At 45.2% G+C, this 23720-nt stretch overlaps 1 protein-coding gene across 1 annotated transcript in view; it reads right to left on the reverse strand.

Moving 5' to 3' along the window:
* Window positions 1–23720, reverse strand: part of SHROOM3 (shroom family member 3) — a gene marked incomplete at its 5' end in the record, with an annotated part of 299535 nt that overhangs the window by 33441 nt on the left and 242374 nt on the right. Inside the window, 2 exons of the mRNA XM_080675496.1 lie at window positions 1249–4405; window positions 8789–8920. Coding sequence (XP_080531622.1) covers window positions 1249–4405; window positions 8789–8920 — 3289 coding nt within the window. The remainder of the gene's footprint in view (window positions 1–1248; window positions 4406–8788; window positions 8921–23720) is intronic.

Here is a 23720-nt window from a genome sequence, read left to right on the forward strand (position 1 = left end):
AAGTTGTTTCCTCCAAATACCACCTCCCACACACAACCCCCAATCCTTGACTTCTCTGCCAGGAAAAACAGAATTTGAGAGGGGGAATGGAGGGATGGTCTCTACTGTGCTAACATATATGCGAATTCCTATCTCCTTAGGTGGAAAGGGAGCCATGAGGGAGGCCATTGATCGGCAGTGGAATGTGGAGTTGGAGGATGGACTAAGAATTGGGGAAATTAATAGACGCCTGGGAGTCAGAGAGCTCAGGTCTATTCATAGCTCTGCCTGAAATTTCCCCCGGAAAGCACTTCACAGTCTTTGCATAGTTTAGAGCCTTTATTAGAAAACCCTTTTATCTGAGATTGAAATGTCTGGGATTCATTCTCCTGTCTCACCAGGATAGTGCACAGAAAGAGCTCAGATGGGAGTCAGAGAAACAGGGGTTTGATATGGATAATATGCTCTACTGCATAGGATTATCGTGAAGATTAATGAGATAAATGTACTGGTAAAGCATACTCAGCTGAGGCCTGGGACTCAATAACATTTTAAACTCAATTTTTCTATTTTGCCAATGCAAAAGTCCAACAGAAACATAGAGGGTGCAAAGCTAAAATATTTAAAACTCGAGACAGCCTCTATTCCTTGAATTAAAAAAAGACAATCCCTAACTTTTCCTAACCACGCACTCTTGCACTGAGAGGTGAGTGACCTCCTAAAATGAAGTAATTATATATAATATGTATTCTCGCCCTAACCGGTTTGGCTCAGTGGATAGAGCGTCAGCCTGCGGACTCAAGGGTCCCAGGTTCGATTCCCGTCAAGGGCATGTACTTTGGTTGCGGACACATCCCCAGTGGGGGGAGGGGGAGTGCAGGAGGGAGTTGATTGATGTTTCTCTCTCATCAATGTTTCTAACTCTCCCTCTCCCTCCCTCTCTGTAAAAAATCAATAAAAATATATTTTAAAAAATATGTATTCTCTCTCTATACACATATAATCATATACACACACACACACATATAAAGATATCTATATAAGATTTATCTATCTATGTAAGACATCTATACAACTACATGAATCTCCACATTTATCTTTGTCTCTGTAAGGCTATCAGATAGGGGCACTGAGAAAGGATCTCTTGAAAACAGATGCTACTCTTCTGCATGTAAAAGGAGCATTGAAGGGGTAAGGACGGGGTAGAGGAGAAGCAATACAGCTTCCAGGGCCCAAAGGCCGTGCCCAGGATCTGCTGGCTGCACCTACCTGGAGTTTCTTGTGGGTGGTGGGAGACGACCGTGACCTCACGTGGACAGGGACCGCCAGGAAATCCGAGCGCTCCAGCAGGTCCTCAGCGGACATGGATTTCCCGGCCCTCCCGGCCGCGCCCCCCCACGAGGAGGGCTCCCCAGGGGTCCTGTCCATCTTCTGGTTGGCTTTTGGCCCACCGCTGTTAGCTCCACCCAGCGGCTCCCTCTGGGCTTGGTCCCCGCGTCGCCTTTCTCCTAGGAGGCGGCTGCCAGCAAAGGAGCTGCTGCGATCTCGGGCCCCACGTGGGGGTTCCCCACTGCCGCCCACCGCCAGCAGGAGGGCGGCCTCCCTGCGGGGCTGCAGGCTGGGCTCCCGCAGGGAACAGAGGCTGGCGGCCGAGGTGAGGCCGGGGCCTTCGGGCGCGCGGCCGGGCTGCAGGTAGGTGCTGTGCGCTCGCTCCTGCAGCCCCGGCTCCTGGAGGCAGCCTCCCGCGGCGGAGCCGGGCCGCTTGCCGGTCTTGCGCTGGACGTAGTCGGCCAGGGCGCTCTGCTGGAACTGCTTCAGCTCGGGCCCCGACAGGCTGAGCGTGGAGCAGGCCTTGCCGTCCCGCTCGAAGATGCGGCGCCGGTCGGCCACCGTGCTCTCCGGAAAGCGCAGCGCCGTCCTCTGTGGGCCCAGGGGTGCGGGCTCAGCCTCCTCCGAGACCCCCACCTCATTCATCTTCTCGGGCTCCGAGTAGGAGCGCTTCTTCTGCTCGGGGTCCAGGCGTCGGCGGGGCCTCCTCCGGGCAACAGGGGGCGCTGGCCGGTCACCCTTGGCAGGAGTCACGCTGTGCCGCTCTCGTGGGATGTGTGGGGAGGCGGATACCAGGGCCTCTGGACTCCGCAGCCCCACGTGGGCCGAGGCTGGTCGCGGGCGCCAGGGCCTGGAAGCCCCCGCCGTCCCGGGCTCCAGGTCCCGGCGTCGGAAGGAGGTGGCCCCCAGCACGCGGGACTGTGCGTCCTTGATGCTGTTCCTGTATGCGCGGCTGAAGGGGGCTTCCAGCACAGGCGACTCGGGGGTGCCTGGCCTGTGGTCCCGCCACCTGGCATCCTCCTCGGCCTCGCTGAAGAGCTGGAAGGTGCTCTGGCTGCGGAGCAGGTGGGTATCTCGCCTCGGGGGCTCACTGGCTCGGAGTGGGGAGCCCCGGCTACCCTCGGCACCCCTCTTCAACTGCTGACCATAAGGCTGCCAGGAAACTTCTTCCAGCTTTGGGTCTCCATTTTTGAAATGGTGCTCCCCATTGCCTAGGGGTTCAGTGGATTCGGAAAAGTGGTTATTGGCGTTTGTCTCCTGGAAGTCATTCCTGGAAGTCGGGGCCATCTTGGTGGGCCTGTAGGTATAGCCATTAGCAGAGCTGCCCACACTCGGGGGCCTCTGGCGCCCTTGCTCTCGCTGCTCAAACTTGGAGACCTTCTCCAGCACGGAGCAGTGGGGCTTCCCGTACTGGAAGCCGGGCAGAGCCGAGGTGCTGCTGGAGCTGAGCCTCCTCCGGCCCAGGCTGGATGTCTGCTGGTGGGGCGGGGAGGGCGGCTCCTCATGCCTTGCGTCTGAAAGTGGGGAAGAGGTCAATGCACTGGTTATTCCCTCAGGCCTTGGGCAGGAAACCGGCCTGTCCGGATGGCTCCTGTGATCAGGAACCACTTTCCTTCCAGGGTCCTCTGCCTTGGGATTGCCTCCTACCTCCAGGCTGCTCTGCCTTCTTAGACTCTCAGGAATGTTCTGAAGAGAGGAGAAGGCTGACTTGGTCTTGCCAAAGTTGCTAGATGGGCTCTGGCTTAGGCCTTCTCTCTCCAGCCCCTGCTGGAGGTTGGCATTGTGGTCTTCTTGGAAATCACCCTCCCAAAGCTCTGTGGGCCTGGAAGGTCTCTTGCCATCGCCCACCGGCCAGGCCTGCGCCTGAGGGGACTGGATGCGGTGGTAGTTAGAAGCCGGTTTGTTGCAGTGGGGGCTCTTTCTCTCACTGGGGTGTGGGCTATTGCCCTGGAGAGGTGTGAGACGCTTCTTCAGGGAGGTATCCTTCACATTTTCAGGCACGGAAGGGAAATGGACTTTGACGGGGACACATTTGACTGGAGCTTCAGGTGTTCTCTCTACTAGGGACAAAGATTCATGCTCTAGGGGTTGATAGAAGGCAAACGCAGGTCTACTAGATCCATTTTGGTTTCCGTTCTCATCAAGGGTAGCCGTCTTGTCACAGGCTCCCTGAGGAGTCGCATATCCACTCTCCTTGGCCAGGGCAGGGTAGAGCGTGCCGTTACTACTTGCGGAGGGCGGAGGCACCTGGGCAAAGTGTGGCTCAAGGGATGGTACCGGGTAGATGCCAGTCGGCAGCAGAGGTTGGCCAGGCTGGGCCTTCTGGGGATAATTATGCTTGGGCTTCACCGGGGGGCTGCTCTCCGGACTCTTCTCCAGCACAGTATGCAGCTGTTCCTCCACAAAGGGAGATTTCAGGGCGCCCGAAGAGTTTGCCTGAGGACGGCAGAACCGTTTCTGGTCAAGGCTAGACCAAGAGCTGGGCCGCTCTCTGTGCCGAAAGGCTGCGTAACTGTCACTCCGAGCTGGGGGCAGCGGTGCGCCCACTTTCGGAGGCAGGTTGTCAATGGCGGTGTCCAAGGAACTGGGGCCCTGCTGGCTCCAGGAGGGGGGCGGCCCTCTCCGGCCCCGAGGAACATTATGCCCTTTGTCATAGCCCTGACTGTCTGCTGAGGCTTGGGCCTCCCTGCCTTGGAGAAGCAGGGCTGACGAGTTCACCTCGTACTCTGCGGAGACTCCCCTCTGGGGATCGTAGACTGTCTTGACATAGCGAATGTCTGCCTGCCTCATCCCTTCTAGGAGGCCACCTTGAGCGGAAGTGTCCATGGAGCCCGACTGCTCCCGGCCTGGGACGCCAGGGGGTGGGTACTCTAGGATGCTGGAGCTGGTGGAGAAGGAGCTGTAAGCCGAGTCCCTCTTGTTATGGAGGTGGCCGAGCTGGTCGATGCTGCTGGTGGACTTGGCAGGGGAAAGAAGGTGGCAGGCTGGGTATCCCCCACTGGGCTCCAGGCTCTCCATGCTCCCCTGGGAGCTGCACTGGTCAGGGCTCCGCCTCAGATAAGCATGGTCATAGTTGGAGAGGTCACTTGTAGAGGAGCTGGAAGGAAGGAAGACGAAGCAGTCAGCACCACTGAGCTGTTATCACTTAGGGTTCAGGCACAGGACGCAGCTTATATTTACTCTGGTGCACGATGTTTGGTTTTTGGAATGGTGGGTGAAAAAAGCCATATTTGGCCTCCCTCTGCCTCCCTGTGCGCCGCTACTAGGAGTAATTGCCCAACACTGTAACCCGTGTGTGCTTCTAATCAATCACCCAGGCTTGCAAGGGGAGGAACAGGGAGCACGGAAGAAGCCATTGTAGCCTTCAGGCACAGGCAGCACACTCACGTGATTTGCTATGTGCTGGAAAGACGGTGTGTGCCAGGAAATGGGAGAGGTGGGGAGGAAAGAGGAGAGGAAGAGGAGGAAGAGTGAGTGACACTGAAATTTTGTGTCTCTTGGGGCTATTTGTGGGAAGAAGGGGAAATGCTTAGAGACCAGGCAAGCGAATGGGTGAGGGAGACTGCATACATGTATACGTTTTTAGTTAATATCTTTCCTTTTTATGGAATTGAAGGCCTTCCACCCTGGCAACCTTCCTGGAATCTCAATTGTACTGGAGACTATTTGTGATGAGAAAGCTAAACACAAAGCTGAGAGAAATTAAGAGTCAGAAAAAACGGATGGGGCAGGGAAGGAGAGGGAAGCTTTATACGAAGTCTTAATCACGACGCCCATCACCTATGGGTGACCTCCCAGAGCCCGAGCTCGGCCTCTCATAGGCGTAGGAGGTGAGACCTCATTTGTGAGCTCCTCCTCCAGGTGGTTTTCAGAGCCTTGCTGGGGAAGAGGAGATGACTCTCAATCCTGGCACTGCACACCCTAGAAAGTTGCCTCAAAACAAAATTCCTTATTATTAGCCTTAATTATAAACTTAGGATACACTTTACCCAGCATGTGGGGGGCAGGAGGGCATACAGGAAGGAGTAAGTGGTTCAAAAATCAAACAGCAGTCTCCATGGTTCAGATGTTTGTGACTCACGATTCTCTAAAGAAGGGAAAATCACTAGAAGCTCTTGCCTAAGAATTTCCACTTTTACATGAATAGGCACTTACGCACTATTAAAGTTTACGGAGCTATTATTATATTTCTAGATCTCATGTAAGTAAACATGGTGTCTTGGTTGGTTGAATATGTAATGATGCATAATGGCTGGACTGTCTCCAGAGTATATGGCAAGGGAAAGGACCATATTCTGAGTCAAAAATGGTGCTGCAATTCAAGGAAAAGAAAACTATATTTTTAGCGACTAACCTTAAGAATGTAATTTTTTAAAAAAAATATGTCTTTAATGATTTTAGAGAGAGAGGAAAACATTGACCAGCTGCCTCCTGCACGCACCCTACTTGGGATCAAACCTGCAACCTGAGCTTGTGCCTTGACTGGGAATCCAACTGGGGACCTTTAGGTTCATGGGATAACACTCAACCACTGAGCCACTCCAGCTGGGCCAAGGTGGGTAAGAAGAACCTGGAATGAAGGTCTTCAGTCCTATACAGAGATAGCCTTACCCTCAAGATGAATGTTACTGTGGTCTGGCTACTTTTCCAACCTCATTTTCTATTGCTTTCCTTCTTGCTCATGGTACTCCAGCATGATGGCTTCCTTATTAACTCAAATCCGTGAAATATATCCCATCTCAGGTCTCAACGGCCTTTGTACTCACTGTCCCACCACATAAAATGCTCCTTACCAGGCTCACTCAATCCTTTATTTGTCTCTGCATCAGAGAACATCTGGAACTCACTATCTAAAGAGCACATCTTCTCTCCTTACTCCCTGTAACTCTGCTTTATTTTCTTCATAGCACTAACCAAACTTGACATGTTGCATTCTCTATTTTGTGTGCTAAAAAAATATTTTCTAAGTACTTAAAACATAGCAAAAAGCACAAAACAAGTATATGAAAAGATCTCCTAAAGTGTGTTTACCGAAGATTAATTCCTTAGCTGATCAAATATGTTTTGAAAATACTGGGCTAAATAAGTTAAACAATTTTATTTACTGCAAGGCTTCTGAGTCTTCAATAAACTATTGTTCATGGAATGTTCTGAAAGGAAAATACACTAAGCAGTGTTATCTAAACTTATTTGACCCTAGAAACTTTTTCCAAAGGGCATGTAATGGGTTATTATTCCATGGAACACATCTTGGGAAACAAATAAGTATTATAGGGTAGGGGCTTTTTATGTCTCGTTCATCTGAAACAGAGTGGGTACTAAGTATGTATTTGCTTAAATGAACAAATCAATGGACAGATACTGGAGTATTTTGATACTGTTATTTTATCCTCTTGTGAGGGGACTGGACTGAGAGACTTGTTTAAAATGTTTTTATTGATTTCAGGGAGAGGAAGAGATAGAAATATTGACCAGAGAGAAACATCAATTGGCTGCTTCCTGTACACCCCCTACTGGGGATCGAGCTTGCAACCTGGGCATGTGCCCTGATCAGGAATCGAACCGGTGACCTCCTGTATGGGACACGCTCAACCAAGTGAGCCACGCCAGCTGGGCTGCACTTGTCAAGGTCTCTTCTAAAGTACTTTAATAGTTTGGGACCACTGCGTGAGATTTCTGCAGGACAGCAAAAAGACAGTGACAAAGGTCTGACAGAGAGCAGCAGAAATACAATTTCAGTGAAATCCAAGCCAGTTTGCAGACAGTGAAGTCTTCAATCTCTTTGTATTTCTCCCTCCTTCTCTCCTCACGCCTGCTTCAACCCCTCCCTTGAGCTCCCTCATTCTCCTGCTTCTTAATGAGAAACAGATGCATAAACTTAGGACTGCGATTGGGTTTCTGGAACGAAAGGAAGGCTGTCAGAGGGACGCCGACAGATTGATGCAGCCCACGAGACCACTAGATGCCACTGTGCTCCTCAGAAAGGCACCTGGAGCGCTTCTCCAGGAGAGCTGCCACTGTCAGACCCTCTGAGCAGAACTCAGTGTTGGGGTGAAGCCTCTGCCAGAGCTGCAAGCCCGAGTCATGGAATGACATGAATCATGGACGATCTGTGCTGGGGTAGACGAGTCCACACGTCCGCCACATTGTGGGTAATCTGAGCTTTCCTTTTTGTACCCCACACAGTGCTTTTGGGCTGACAGTCAAGTGTCAGGGGAAGCAGGGTGTTAGATACAGTAAGGGCAGATCCACCTGCCTAACCCCTCCGGAGAGTGGGATGGGGAGGAGGAAACAGATGGAGGAGTGCAGCCTTCAGAATATTGCACTTCTGATGCCAACTCCACCATTCTCCTGAGGCCTCTTGGAGCTCCACAGTCACTGTCAGCAGTTGTTCTAAGCACCCGGTGCAGTGGTCTTACCTCTGCCTTTGGGCCGGCATGTTTTTTAGGTTGCAGTGTGATTTCAGATTTAGGGGCCTCTTAAAGTTAGGGGTTAGGAGGCTCCAAAGAGCCCACTGTTTAGGGCAATCTGTTAATACACACTTGTATTTTATAAGTGTGTGCTGGGTGATGCCATTAACTTTCAAGTTCATTACCAGGTTCACTGTGCCTCTGATAAGTCTTCAGCCTAATTATTATAACTAATGGTCATCAGGAACTACACTAAATGCTTTACATGTTATTTTGTTTAATCTTCACGATGGTCCATTGAGAGATACAGTAGAAATTTCATTTTACAGATGAGGAAACCAAGATCAAAGAGGTTACACAATTTGCTCAGGCTCATGCAGTAGGAGGTGAAGTGGAGATTTAAGCCTATGTCTGACTTAAAATACCCAGTACCTTACCATTATGCTGTCCCTCCTCCACACTGTTAGCCCCAAACATCTAACCTTCTAAAGGCCTTCAACACTGCATGCCCAACGAGCAAAAGCACTGTGGGGTGGAGCTCTGTTCTCTGAGCACAGATGGCTCAGATGGCGAGAATGAATCCCATCAGGGTTACCCTCCAATCTCCCTACTATTACCCTTATCCAGCCCTTCCAAAAAGTGGTCAAGCACCAGAGCCTGACTCCCTGAGATCAGAAGATGAATTCCAGTCTGTGTGGGTTCCAAGTCTGCAAAAATGCAGGGGAATTCTAACTTAGCAGAAAGGACATTAAGTATTGAGGGAAGAAGTATGTCAGTATTTCTAGTGTAATTGAGAAATGTATGAGAATCAACAGACCCAATAAGTATCTCAAATAGCTAGCCAGAGCTCAAAATAATGCTGTCCTTGCTTCACACCACTCTGGCCAAGGAGATCAAGATGAGTGGTACACAGGTTAGGAATTTTAAGAGGATGAGGAAGGTATTGGGTAGATGGATTTCATACTCAGGGTAAATGGAAGAAAGTGTTCTCAAAGCAGAAAAAAATGTTCTTTCGGGGAACAGGACATTTGAAGTAAAGAAACCCCTGGGTCTTAGCTTTGGCCACTTACCTGGAATGGTAGCTCTGGGGCCAAGGAGTGCCAATCGTGCCCTGAGATATTTGCATCATGCTGGCATTGGGTTGGTTCTCCTCAATTTTTGTTGAATGCCAAGAGTGTGGTCGGCCTGCAGGTTCGCTGCGCCTGGGGAGACAGGAAAGGGACCCCCAATATTAGCAGCAATCTCAGCTGAATCTCTTCACCAATGTGATATATGCATTTGAAAAAAGAATGCTGTCTCCTTTTCCTCAGAGATTAAAAAAAATCAAATAAATAGCAGAAAGTAGATTTTACTGCTTATTTATCTTACCATTGTTATTCTCTGTTTTTTAATAATTTTCATTTTGACAAAATTTCAAACTAAAATAAAAATGTAGTAAACTTAGTACAAAGAATTCCCACGTAAACCCTAGTGCACTGTTGATAAGAATGCAAATTAGAACAGCACTAGGGAGAATAGTATAGAGGCTCTTCAAATAATTAAAGTTAGAACTACCTAGCAACCCACTTCTGGGTATATATCCAAATAAATTAAAATCAGGATCTCATAGAGATAGCTGTACTCACATGTTCATTGCAGCATTATTCATGATAACCAAGACATGGAAACAAACCTAAGTATCCATCAACAAATGAATGGATAAAAAAAAAAGTGGTACTATATATATTCAATGAATTACTAACCAGCCATGAGAAATAATAAAATCCTGCCATTTGCAACAAATTGAATGGACCTGGAGGGCATTATGCCAAGTGCAATAAACCAGAGAAAGACAAATACTGTGATATCACTTATATGTGAAATCTAAAAAAGTCAATCTCAGAGTGGTGGTTACCAGGGGTTGGGGGAATAGGGGGAATTTTGGTCAAAGGATATATAATTCAAGTTAAAAGATTAACAAATTCTGCCCTGGCCAGTGTTGCTCAGTTGGTTGGGCATCGTGCCGTGCACCAGAAGGTTGCCAGTTCAATTCCAGATCAGGGCACGTGCCTGGGTTGTGAACTTGATCCCTGGTAGGGGCCAATGGATGTCTCTCTCCCTCTCCCTTCCTTTCTCTCTAAAAATACAAAATCTTTTTTTAAAAAGATTAACAAGTTCTGGGGATGAATGTACAGCAAAGTGATTATAACTAATAACATTGTATCAAGTACTTGAAAGTTGCTAAGAGAGATCTTAAATGTTCTCACCACAATAAAGAAATGGTAACTACGTGATGGGATGGAGGTGGTAGCTAACCCTATGGTGGTCATCATTTTTGCAATTTACAAATGTATTGAATCAACACGTTGTACATCTTAAACCTGCACAGTGTATCAACTGTATCTTAATAAAGCTGAGGGAAAGAGAATTCCTACATAACCTTCACCTAGATTTCATACATGTTAACATTTTATGCTATATTAATTTAAAGCACACAGTTGCTTTGGTCTTTCTTGGCCTCAGCTTATCAATACATAAAGACAGGAGGAGTAATTCTTTCCCAGCTCCCAAGGATAACGCTTCCTGGGGACTTTGAAGTCCTCTGTCATATAGCCTGAGGCTGGAAAAATGCTATTATTTTAATTTCTTAATAAGAACTACATAAAACCAGTGGCTACCTTGGTGGCAACACTGCTCCAAGTTACATAAGCAGCATAAACAACAAGACGCTCTCCAAAATAGCTTCTCATTTTGAAAGTCAATGACTTCAACTTCTAAACATCCTGCCCTTCTAACAAAGATTGGACGAAGTCAATGGGAAAAAGTGGGTGTCCCTCAGACTGCGAGACTGAAGAATGGACTTGGAAGGAGGATTGCACTACTATAGAAGGCCAGAGTCCAGAGAGTGGCTGTGCTTTATTTTTGGCAGAAAAGTGAGGTGAGCGATCAGGCATTTATTTCATGCTGTGAAGTTCTGACAGGTAAGACTGTAGGGGAATTTTTCTGCAGTTTAGAAACACTTTGGAGATCCAGGAATCCACTTTGATATGTTGCAGATAAAGCTGTATGTCCACATATTACTTTTCTATGAAAAAATAAATTGTCTTTTGTAATATAAATGAGAAATCATTCCCCTGATGCCAATAAAACTTCACGTGCTAAGTACATCAGAATAATACCAGCCCAGGATTAGGAGACGTGGGTGCTCACCCTGCATTTCTTTCTTTCTTTTTTTATAAAAAATATATTTTATTGATTTTTTACAGAGAGGAAGGGAGAAGGATAGAGAGTTAGAAACATCGATGAGAGGGAAACATCCATCAGCTGCCTCCTGCATACCCCCTACTGAGGATATGCCCGCAACCAAGGTACATGCCCTTGATTGGAATCGAACCTGGGACCCTTGAGTCCACAGGCCGACGCTCTATCCACTGAGCCAAACCGGTCAGGGCTCACCCTGCATTTCTCATTAGCCTGCCACATGACCCTGTGAAAGTCACTTCTCCACCAGAAGCCTTTGTTCCTCTAAAAAATGAAGACATTAAGCAAAGAGGCTGGATTAACCCCATTTTAATCAAAAGTAACTTTTAAGATGTATAAGAAAGACACTGAAGGACTTGCCAAGAGAGATAATGATTTCAAAAAAATACATATATTTCAACTCTCTGAAGAAAGGTTATAGTGATAGGAAACTTATTTTGTGTGACACAAGGGATACAGACATAAGATTTTCAGCAGTCAGTCACTAAATATTTATTGAATTGAAGGAGCCTATAGTCTTAACCGCTCTGAGTTTCCTCATCAGTAAAAGTCAGATTATAACAATCTATTTATAGTGTTTTTTTGTGAGATTAAAAATGAAATAATGTACCTAACCTATAGTAGGAGCTCAATAAATGTTGAGAATAATTATCCTCAGTCATTCATTATGATTGAGCTGATGAAGACTAGAGCGGCTAGGGAGACAAGTCAGTCGGAGAGAAGTCAATCAGAGAGATCTACAATGTAGGACAGAAAGGAGAGAAAGAAGCTGAGTGAATAGAAGAGAGGGGAATGGGCAGGGACTATTGATGGAGGTGAATCAGCCTGCTCTGAGCCCCCAGTAAGATCATGAATAACTATGTGTAACTACGGCAGAGGCTGGCCTAAGACTCACAGTGGTCACAGCCTGATGGGCCCTGGCCATGCTTGTGAGGCAGGGAGCTGCCGGGCAGTGGCTGTGACATCTAGTCGGGAGGTAATCGCAGGCCAAGAGGGAATAATAGACCCTGCTCATCTGGAAACCAGGAAAGAACTGAAGGAAGTAGTGGCACAGCTGAGCTAAAGAGAGGAAACAGGATGCAAAACCAAGAGACCAACAATGAAAGCCAATATATTACAATTTTCCTGTCTCCTTGCCCCCATAACTCTAATCCTCATAACAGGGCCCAGGTAACCCAGACCACAGCTTCAGCACTGCCCCGAAGTTGAATCGGTCCTGTTCTCCGAGGGAGACTCAGGGAGCTCTGGGTTAATGGCTCCGTGTCTTAGCGGTTTGGCATTCTTGCTGTGATTCCTTGGATACCCACTCCTCAGAAACTAGGTTCTTCAACCAGTTTCTCAAGGCCGGCCACCTCCCTTGAACCCCAGCTCCTCACTGACTTAGATTCCTGCTTTATCATCCAGTTCCATCCAGTGTTTGAAATCCCTCTTGGTGCTCCAAGTCTCTCTGGCCCAGATTACAGAGCCCGAGTCTCAGAGTCAGGGTTCAAACCCCTTTACAAATGACTTTAAGTGTTCAATTAATGTGACTAGTTAATTACACAGGAAAAACCCAGGACTTAATGAAAAAATAATGTCTCTTTTTCATGAGGCATTGGGTCCAAAGGGTCCAAAAGACATAGGAGACAGGACAAACTGCCACCTTCCCGCCCCGTGTTCGGCAGGACCCTCTCTGTAGCAGGCGGCTAGTCCTATGACTAGGAACTGGCCTTGAGGAGCTGCCAGACGCAGGTGAAGAGTGAACCAGCCTCGCACCTGAGCGTGATAACACTGAGGAGGCTCTTCAGCGTCATCCCCCAACGGTATGTCCATGCACAGGTCAAAGACTGGGGCCGAGCAGCCTTTCCCTCCCAAGGGAAACGGACAGGCCCTGACACATTCCACAAGCTCTACAGAACGAAGATCCCTTTTCCTGTCGTGGAGATGAAGGGTGAGGTAATGTTTGCTGAGCTCCAGCAGTTCCCCAGAAGCCCTCTGGTCTGAAATCTCAACGGAGAGAAGCGAAGAGGTGCCCAGACTTTGTTATCAGTTGTCACTCCTCCTTCAGGAAGGATCAGGCACTTTGCTGGAAGTCCTAAATCAGTCTGAAGTGTAAAGAGAGACTGTGCACAGCACAGTGAAGGCGAATGGAGCAGTTTCACCTCGGCTAAGTGCTTTGAAGACGATAGCAAGGCTTTCTTTTACATGTAAGCTACCCAGACTTTACCTCAGTTTCCTTTCCATTCATCCTGGGGACATCTATATGACATGCAGACTTTCCATATGTCAGCCACTATACTGGCACGGGGGATACAAGGAATAATAAAGTACCATCAGACCCAAACAATTCACAGGATAATAGAAGCAATAACCAAGTAAACGGCTGTAACACAATGTGATTGGTTCTGTAAGAGAGACCTGAGCAAGATGCTCAGTGAACACAGAGAGGGTGGTACTAACACTGTGGGGTTAGGTCAAGAAGCCTCACTTTCAATTAAATCACAAGATTTCTCCAGGTGGAAGGTGGGGTTAGGGTTGGGGGGGGGGGGAAGGGCATCCAGGTAGAAGAAATGGCATGACAAATGCATAGAAATGTGCAGGCACACAGTACACTAAGAAGCAATGATGATTAAGGGGAAGAGCAAGCAGCAGGAGAAGGTGTAGGAGGGGGCAGACCTTAATATGCCTCTAGGGCAGGAGTGAGGAACCTATTTTCTGCCAAGGGCCATTTGGATATTTATAACATCATTCGAGGGCCATACAAAGTTATCAACTTAAAATTATCCTGCTTTGTTTGGTCACACATTTAATTAACTCACCCCTAATGTCTTGGCAGGGCCAGACCAGATGATTTCGAGGGCCTTATATGGTCTAAGGGCCGGACATTCCCCACCCCTACTTTAGAGGGTTTGGACAGTATCCCCTGGAAATGGAAGTCACCGATAACACTGGCCAGGGAGGGCATGTTCAATTTTGAGTTTCAGGAAGATATTGCCAATGACAAGGAGGATAAACTTGAGAGAGACACGACTGGCAGCTATTATATTGGCCAGGGTGAGATAATGAGGGCTGGGCACCAAGGCAATGAACTTGAAGAGATAACAGATCTCAAAGCCACTGAGGAGGCAAAATGCCCACCCAGCCTAGTAACCACATGGATGTAGGTGGTGTAGAAGAGAGTATAGTCAAGGAGGAAGGATGGCCTTTATGCTTCTAGAATGATCGTATTATTAGCCTAGATAAAGAGCTATTGATGGGGGGAGGGGAGGGCGTAGAGAGAGGGAGGAGGAAATAGAGCGGGGATGTTGACCAGCTCACTTTGGGGCATGTGAATGTCAGGCGCCTTCGCAATGGTCAGTGGAGGTGCACAGTATGCAGCAGGGTCTTGAGGACTGAAGACTGAACTGCATATAGAAATTTAGGAGTCACAAAACACAAGGTCTTTGAGAAAAGATATGCTGCTTGGGGAGAATGCACAGGGAGACAAAGGAAGTAGTTTAAGGATGGGTCTCTGAGAACTATCACAATTTAGGGGAAGGGGAATGGGCAAAATTCCCCAAAAGGAATATCCAGAGAAGTAGGAGGTAAACTAGAAGAGTTATGGGAGTTTCACAGACTCCTTAGCGGGGAGAACGAGGAGGAGGAACTGTCAATACCTCCGGCTGCTACAGAGAGGTGAATCCGACGAGGTACATGCAGGTCCATTGGATTTGACAACTAGTGAGCTTTTGCATTGGAATGACAGGCAGAGCCTGATGTGGGCTAAGAAGTGAATGAAAGAGAAGATGGAGACTGCAAAGCCCTTTAAAAACACACCTGGTTCTGAAGGAAAGATGGTGGTAACCAGAAGACTAGAGGGGGCCGGGAAGTGAAAGGTTTTGTCGTAGATGTTTGGTTGTAAACAATGAGACGTATGAACACATTTATGAGACAGAGTGAACACATGTGCACAAGGTATAGGATAAAGAGAGGATGATACTCCTTGAGGCTCATGAGGAGGGAGGAAGGGCTTGCACACACGTGGAGGTAGAGGGTATAATCTTCTGTGGGACTAAAGCCAGTCCCACTGAGGGGGAGAAACCAAGATGGCGGCATAGGTAAACACCTAAACTGCTGCCTCGCACAACAATTTCAAAACTACAACTAAAAGACAAAATGGGCATCATCCAGAACCACAGGAAGGCTGGCTGAGTGGAAATTCTACAACTAGAAGGAAAGAGAGGGGCACACTGAGACTCAGAGGAACTGCGGAAGGCAGAGGTACTGAGGCACACGCCCGGAGAGGGTGGGCAACTGAATACGCAGCTGGCTTTCTCAAGCGGGAGGGAGACAAAAGCTCCCGACTGCACTGAACTCCTGTTTCGGGTGAGACTCTGGGGACCCAGACTCATTCGGGGAGAAACTGGACTGTCTGGCAGTGGGTGGAACTTGAGGGCGGCTTTCTCTCAGAGGTGCTTGCAGCGATTACCATGGGACACTGAGACACAGGGGCCTATTAGGGCAGGGCTGATGGAAAACCAATGCTGTCTGCTCTGCCCTGAGACTCCGCCCCATTCAAGCTGAGCACAGAGGCATTTGCAAGTCTTGTCTCATAAGGGTGTCTCCAGCACAGAAGTTCTCCCAGCGTAGAGAGACAGCTGATCCTCACAGCCAAGTGGCCTGGAGGTCAATTCCTCCCAGTGATACCAACAACAATCAAGGCTTAACTACAACAAGACTGTACACACAGCCCACAAAGGGGTGCACCAAGAGTGTCCACCTCAGGTAACTGGGGAGGCTGAGCCACTGGGCCCTATAGGACACCTAGCACACAAAGTCATTCTATTAACTCAGGGAAGCAGCCAAAATGCGGACACAAAGAAACAGATCACAAATGAAAGAAATGGAGGAGAGCAAACAATTGGATATAGAGTTCAAAACCATGGTTATAAGGTTTTTCAAGAATTTTCTAGAAAAGGCCGATAAATATAAGGAGACCCTCAAGGATATGAAAAAGGACCAACTAGAAATTAAGCATACACTGACTGAAATAAAAAATATTATACAGAGACCTAACAGCAGACTAGAGGATTGCAAGAATCAAGTCAAAGATTTGAAATGCAAAGAAGCAAAAAACACTCAACCAGAAAAGAAAAAAGAATCCAAAAATACGAAGATGGTGTAAGGAGCTTCTGGGACAACTTCAAGCGTACCAACATCAGAATTATGGGGGTGCCAGAAGAAGAGAGAGAGCAAGATACTGAAAACCTATTTGAAGAAATAATGACTGAAAAAATTCCCCCACCTGGTGAAAGAAATAGACTTACAAGTCCAGGAAGCACACAGAACCCCAAACAAAAGGAATCCAAAGAGGACCACACCAAGACACATCATAATTAAAATGCCAAGAGCAAAAGACAAAGAGAGAATATTAAAAGCAGCAAGAGAAAAACAGTTAGTTACCTACAAGGGAGCACCCATAGGACTGTCAGCTGATTTCTCAACAGAAACTATGCAGGCTAGATGGGAGTGGCAAGAAATATTCAAAGGGATGAATAGCAAGAACCTACAACCAAGATTACTCTACCCAGCAAAGCTATCATTCAGAATTGAAGGGTAGATAAAGAGCTTCACAGATAAGAAAAACCTAGGAGTTCATCACCACCAAACCAGTATTATATGAAATGCTGAAAGGTATTCTTTAAGAAGAGGAAGAAGAAGAAAAAGGTAAAGATAAAAATTATGAACAACAAATACATATCTATCAACAAGTGAATCTAAAAATCAAGTGAATAAAAAAATCTGATGAACAGAATAAACTGGTGAATATAATAGAATCAGGGGCATAGAAAGGGAGTGGAATGACAATTCTCGGGGGGAAAGGGATGTGGGGGTGCGGGAAGAGACTGGACAAAAATCATACAACTATGGATGAGGACAGTGTGGGGAGGGGTAAGGGCAGAGGGTGGGGTGGGAACCGGGTGGAGGGGAGCTATGGGAAAAAAAAGAGGAACAATTGTAATAATCTGAATAATAAAGATTTATTAAATTAAAAAAAAAAAAAAAGCCAGTCCCACTGAGATGAGAAGCAAGGAGCAGGTAAGACATTGATGCTCATAGCATGAAAGGGAGGAAACTAGAAGGGACTTCACATCCAGTGTCCTCTATTCTCATGATGAAGCCGTGAAGAGAGAAAAAGGAGGGGGATGATATGGTGGGTTAGGGCTCAAGGGACAAGGTAAATGAGGACTAGAAGAGTTGAGACTGATTAGAGATATTTAAAAGAATAATGACTCGGATATGGTTTCTGCCCTTAAGGAGCTTACATTCTGGTAGGGAGAACAAATGAAGTAGTTCCTATAGAAAATAATAAATCATAAAGAAATAGTTCCTACTAAAGATAAAACAAGTGCCCAAGATGTGCAATGCCAAGACAGGAAACCAGCGTAGAAAGTTGGTAACTGTTTGCCTTGGGGTGAGATGGGGTGGGGTGTATTGGGTTTCATCACAGGTTTAATACATTAAGAACAGTGATTTTGAAACTATTCAAAAAGTCCTAAAAAAAACAACCCAAAACCCGAACAAAACAAAAAACAACAACACCCTTTCTTTTGGCCACAGAACATATGTTGAGGAAAGGCTTCAGAGATAAATCTTTGTTTTATAAGACTCTTCCAAATGTACAGTTAAGTGATGAAATGAAAGAAACAATGAAAAAGATGATCTAAATATAGCCCAACGCTCATGCCTTGCTAGGGGGAGTATAAATGGGTACTGAATAAACAGCAGTTTGGCACAACCTAACAAAACAAAAAAAGTTTTTTAATAACACATCTATCAAATGCAAAACAACCTAAATGTTCATCAGTTGCAGATAGTTAAGTCAGTGTGGTACATCCATATAATGGGATATTTAGGTGACTATTAAAAAAATGGGGTAGCTCTATACATATTGATATGGAAATATCTCTAAAATGTATGGTTAAATGACAACAGTAAGGTATAGAACTTGTGTTCAGTACCCTGAAGTATGTGGGGGAAAACATACATAATCACCTATATGTTTATTAATGTAAAGATTATTTCTGGGCTCTGGCCGGTAGCCCAGTTGGCTAGAGCATCATTCTGATACGCCAAGGTTGTGGGTTTAATTCCTGGTCAGGGCATATACCAGAATCAACCAATGAATGCATAAATAAGTGGAACATATCAATGCTTCTCTCCCTCCCTCCCTCCCTCCCTCCCTCCCTCCTTCTCTATCCCTTCCTCTCTCTCTTAAATCAACTTTTTAAAAAGAATATCTGTAAGAATACTTGAGAAACTAGAAACAATGACTGCCTCTGGGGTAGAAAACTTATTTTTCACTATATTTCCTTTTGTAACCTTTGAACTTATGGAATTTACATTCTGGTAGGGAGACCATGTACATGCAATATGTATTAAAAAGCAAAGTACTTTTCAAATAGCCTCTCATTTTAAAAATATACTTCATGTATCTTGAGATACCCAAAATATTCAAACAGCTGTTTATTGACTTTTTCAATGATGCAAATAATTTAATAAGCATTCCTAAAGAGCACAGCATGCTTTTTACATTTTGGGATCACTTTGATCTTTACGAAGATAAGGAAAATATTTTTTAAAAGTACGTGACATCATGAGTCAGAAGACAATTTAATTTTTAATTTGAGCAAACTAAGTTTCGTGTGTGGGCGTAATTCAAACAAAGCCCTTTTGTTGCATTCCCAACCACAGACAAGGAAGCTTTACTGCGTGGGATGGGTAGGCTGGTGAAACGGGAACTAGCAAGTGACACAATGTCCTTCTTCAATGATTTTTGTACTAACATAGAGAGATTCAGGAATGCAAAGCATATTTCTGAGAAATCTACAATAAAACAGTTCAGGTATTTCAAGCAGTATTCACTGACCACCTACTATGTGCCTTCTACTTGATGAATTATTGTTGGAGCTCCAGGAGGTCACAGATGGTTTCAAGGAGTTCATAATTTTGTTGGGGAGTCTTAGACACACACACACACGCAAAAAAAAACACAAAAAACTAAGCAGAATCAGAGTAGTATTCATTCAAAAATATTTGAGTGCCTACTAAGTACCAAGCACCATGCTAGGCACTTGATCTTTACATGATTCAGGATTACTAATGAGAAAATTAGGTAAATAAGAGATTAAGCAACTTGTCCAGTCACAAGAAGAGTGGGAACCAGAGCTGGTATTGAAATGCAGACACCGGTCCCCAAAGTCTGTGCTCTTAACTTTTAAGCAATGAGCATTATAAGGAGGTGGGGTGGGCAGAGTAGGAAGATGGGCACTAAGCAAGTAAGCAAAGCAACAGGATATTTTAATGCAGTAAAAGGGCTCGGAAGGAAATAAAACTGGGTAATGTGGGATTGTAATTAAGAGTACTGCTTTGGGTTAGGGACAGCCTCTTTGAGAGAGTGCATTTGAGTCCAAGATGTAAATGATAAGAAATGGTCAACCACGCAAAGAGCTACGTATGGGCAGATAATTTAACACAGAAGGCACAATGAATGCTAAAGCCGTCAGGCAGGAGTGAATTTGGGGTTTGCAAGAAGCAGGACAGCGTGGCCAAAGCCTTGTGAGTGAAGAGCAGATGGTCGGACAAGTCATCAGATCATCCTGGGCTACGGAGGTGATGGAGGCATTTAGGATACAAACGCCAAAAAGCTGGTGCTGCTGGTGATCAAGAAAGGGGTCTGCAGTTAGCTAAAAGGCTCAGTAGGAGAGTGGGATTCAATGACCTTGAAGGGTTAGTATGTTCTGGATAAATGGAGACAGTGACAACCACGGCCTGGAAAATAAAAAATTCTAAGAGCTAGAGTTAATTTTTTTTTTTGATGTTATTTGATGAGCTGCTTTGCCTGAGACCTTGGGCTCTCCTGGGAGCACTATTATTGAACCATGCCAGTTATCAGCTGGGCATGAGTCGAATTTCTAAGGATACAAGAGGTACTCAACTATCAGTACTACCAAATAAAACGTCATATTTCCTAATGCATGTACTAACCCACACCTGCCACCTGCCTGCCCAGCCATCATTGGTTTAGTGCACAATGGTATAATAGAAGGCAAAGTCCACCCTAACAAGGTTCTAGTTTAACCCCTTCCCTCAAACAAAGAAAACAAGAAAGAAAGTACAATATATCTTGTAAATTCTGTTACTTAAGGATCTTTTTGAGTGTTGCTACTATTTCCCCCCTATTTTTCCTCATCCCATTTTTAAAATTATCAAATATTTCATGAATATGTAAAAGTATTCAGGTTAATATAAAGAACATCTTTGTGCTGATCACCAAAATTGATCAAATCTTAATATTTTCCTTATATTTACTTCTGGTATTTTTTTGATTGATTTAATTCACATACTTAAAAGCCATTGAACATTTCCTAGCTCCTCCCCCAATTTCTCCTGTCCCCTACAGGTAACCACTGTGGCTAATTTCCTATGTATCTTCTCCAATGTTTTCTGATGCAAATTCAAGCAAATATGAACATATAATCTTATTTCACCCCTTTCACAAAAGGAACAAAATGTGGTGTAACACCCTTGTTTTTTAAGAACTTAATACATACTATAGAACACTCTACCTCAGTATTTACAGAGCTTCCTCACATCTTTTTTCCAGTTAGCTGCCTCATGGTACCCTATCTACTATGTGCATATATCATGCTCATTTAACCAGACCCTTTCTGTAGATGCTTTCTGATGTCTAGTCTTCTGCTATTGCAAATACTGCTTCAAAAATAACCATGTCCATACACTGTCTTCTATTTATGCTAACTTATCTGCAGAAACTCCTAGAAGTGGAATTGCTGGCTCAAAGTAAAATGAACTTGCAATTTTGATAATTATTGCTAAACTGGAGGCCTGGTGCACAAAATTCATGCACGGGTAGGGTCCCTAGGCCTGGCCGGCGATCAGGGCCAATCGGGGCCTTCCTTCCGGCTGCCGGCCGGGGCCTCCCTTCCCTGGCTGCCAGCTGCCGGCTGGGGCCTTCCTTTGTTCCATGCCGCCCCTTGGTGGTCAGCACATGTCATGGCGAGCGATCAGTCTCCTGGTCAAACTCCTGTGGGGACAATTTGCATATTAGGCTTTTATATATATATATAGATGGCCCCTTTCACACTTTAAAGAGGAAACAAACTCGATATCAACAATTAAATGTCACTGTACAGGTAATTTGGGTAAGATTATAAATATATCTTTGTTAGTATAAAAGAATAGATGATTCCTATTTGAACAACAATGACTTTTTGGCATTTCCTATTTAGAGGGAAATGATAGGCCCTAAATACTGATGATGATGGTAATATACAGCAATTGAAAACTGCGAGCAAGTCAAATTACACTGAGCTGCATTCATAACATGTTTCATTTACAGATCCAGAAGGAACTCTGGAATAAAAGCCATCCCGTGTTGAGATATGTTTTCTACAGGTTCAGAGGAAACAGAAAAGCTCTAAAGAATTTTTAAAGAGTTGACAAAGCCTATCACCTTCCAAAAAAAAAAAGTGGTAACTGTCCCTTAACACACAGCTGGCAAAGACATTGTTTTGAGAAATCCTTTCGCCCTTTACAGCACCCCTCTCCTTAGCTTCTATGGCTTCTGCGGCCATACCACAGACTTTGGATTCACAGAAAAATCTAACAAGCAAACTTTTTCAAGGCTTTTATAATTACCTCAGTAATATATCTGTGTCTTTAAAAAGTGGCTCAGACCTAGCCGGTTTGGCTCAGGGGATAGAGCGTTGGCCTGTGGACTGAAGGGTCCCGGGTTTGATTCCAGTCAAGGAATCAAACATGGCAGCCACATGCTTGCATTGTGGGCTCGGTCCCCAGTGTGGGGCATGCAGGAGGCAGCCGGTCAATGATTCTCTCTCATCATTGATGTTTCTATCTCTCCCTCTCCTGTCCTCTCTGAAATCAATAAAAATGTATTTAAAAAAGTGGCTCAGTGGGTAGAGAAGTATGCATTAGGTAGTATAATCCCATAGCGACACACAGTCCTTTCTGGAAAGAGTTCTTTTTAAATGTCACATCCCTATAATGTGCCCCTGGGGACTTTTGGCTTTGACAATGGACTCACAAGGAAGAGTGAAGTCTGCTAACAGCATAAGACTCTAACATCTAAAATCTGCATGAAAGTTAAAAAAAACAACACCAACCCCACACCTTTTCTATTAAGATGCTTTACCCCATTCCTCCATACCTATCCCAACATTCTTTCACTATTTATCTCCTTACCATCCTCCATTCTGAAATATTATTTAAAGGTTAAACTTTATTGATAACCATACCAAACTATTACTGTGAAAGAGAAGGACCAGCAATGGGGGGGTGTGTCTTACTTCATCACCAGAGGCTGATGATGTTGAAACGTTCTTTTTCTCACTATTCCCCTTTCAACCTCCTCCCCTCAACTCTGCCACACACAGAGGGACAGTCAGCTCTCCTTCCCACACATCAGCGTTGGCATATAAGTCATGGCAGAAGTTAATACCAGCACTGTAATGTCTTTGATCTATAACAGCATTTGTCTTTGTCTTTCACTGACTTTCAAACTCCATTACAACAGAATAGCACAGTGTAAATGAATAGTGTCAACGCCATCAATAAATAACTTTGTGTTCTCAACTCTCAGATTGGAACCAGGCATTTTATTTGTTGGAGGAAAGAGGGGACTGGCTTCTGCTGATTTCTTCAGATATCAGATATTATGATTTTAGAGTATTTTCTCTACTATTTCTCTGTGCCATCGAATATGTTGCGAGAGCTTGGACAGGAGAAATCACTTCCTTGCTGGCTTGTTATCTTTCATATGCAGACACCCATAAATCTCCCGGATCTCAGTCAGAGAGTTGCAGAGAAACTAGAAATACTGTGTGTGCCCCTGAATTACTGCCTTTTTCTTAAAGGTAAAGTTGTATGGGGCTCCCCCAGAGGACCCCTGTTGGACAAACGGGGAGCGGCTCAGCAGGGCACCGCAAAAGGTGAGCATGGCTATTCCCTTCCACTTAGTGGACTGCGGGGCTGAGGGAACCAACACTGGCTGCACACACACCTTCTTAATGTATAAGCCCACAGAAGTCTGTGCTTTTAGGGTCTGAAGAAGTCCAAACACCAACCAAGATATTTCGAAATCAAGCTAATTCATTTTTATATAACTGCCAAAACAAAAGGGTTTTCGTGTGAGGCAAAAGGCTAACATTTATGTCGTGGTTTTTCCTCCCAAACAACACTCCATGAAACAAAACAAATGCCCCTAAACCTCCAACACTAAAGAAACTCAATTCTCTATTATATGATGTTTTTCTTTCTCCTCATTTAGAGGAAGAGGCCACAAATAAAATATTAAAGGCAACAACAGAGAAAAGAACAGAAAGCATTAATTTTAGACAAAACTCTGAAACAATGGTCTAAAGAAGAATCTATATTTAAAAATCATACTGGAAAAGAACTATTCGTTAAAAATAAAGCTTTCAAGTAATACTGGAACCTGAATAAAAGGACAGTGAAGGTTTGTAAGGCAGAGAAGCTGAAAACTTGCTCCAGCTCCTTACCTACCAATACGTCCACGTTAAATCTTACAACAAGAAGTTTAACCTCCACCAGCACTCACTCATAACCTGACACTGTTGGGGAGAAAATAATAAAATTCAGAAGAATGCTCTCTGTTACTTTCAAATGAGAGAATGCCAAATAAAACTTGAAAAAACAGCCCTGTGATCCCTCTCTCTATATATGAGTTTTATAACATAAGGA

Source organism: Plecotus auritus, assembly GCF_963455305.1.
Source record: "Plecotus auritus genome assembly, chromosome: 1".
Taxonomy (NCBI): Eukaryota; Metazoa; Chordata; class Mammalia; order Chiroptera; family Vespertilionidae; genus Plecotus; species Plecotus auritus.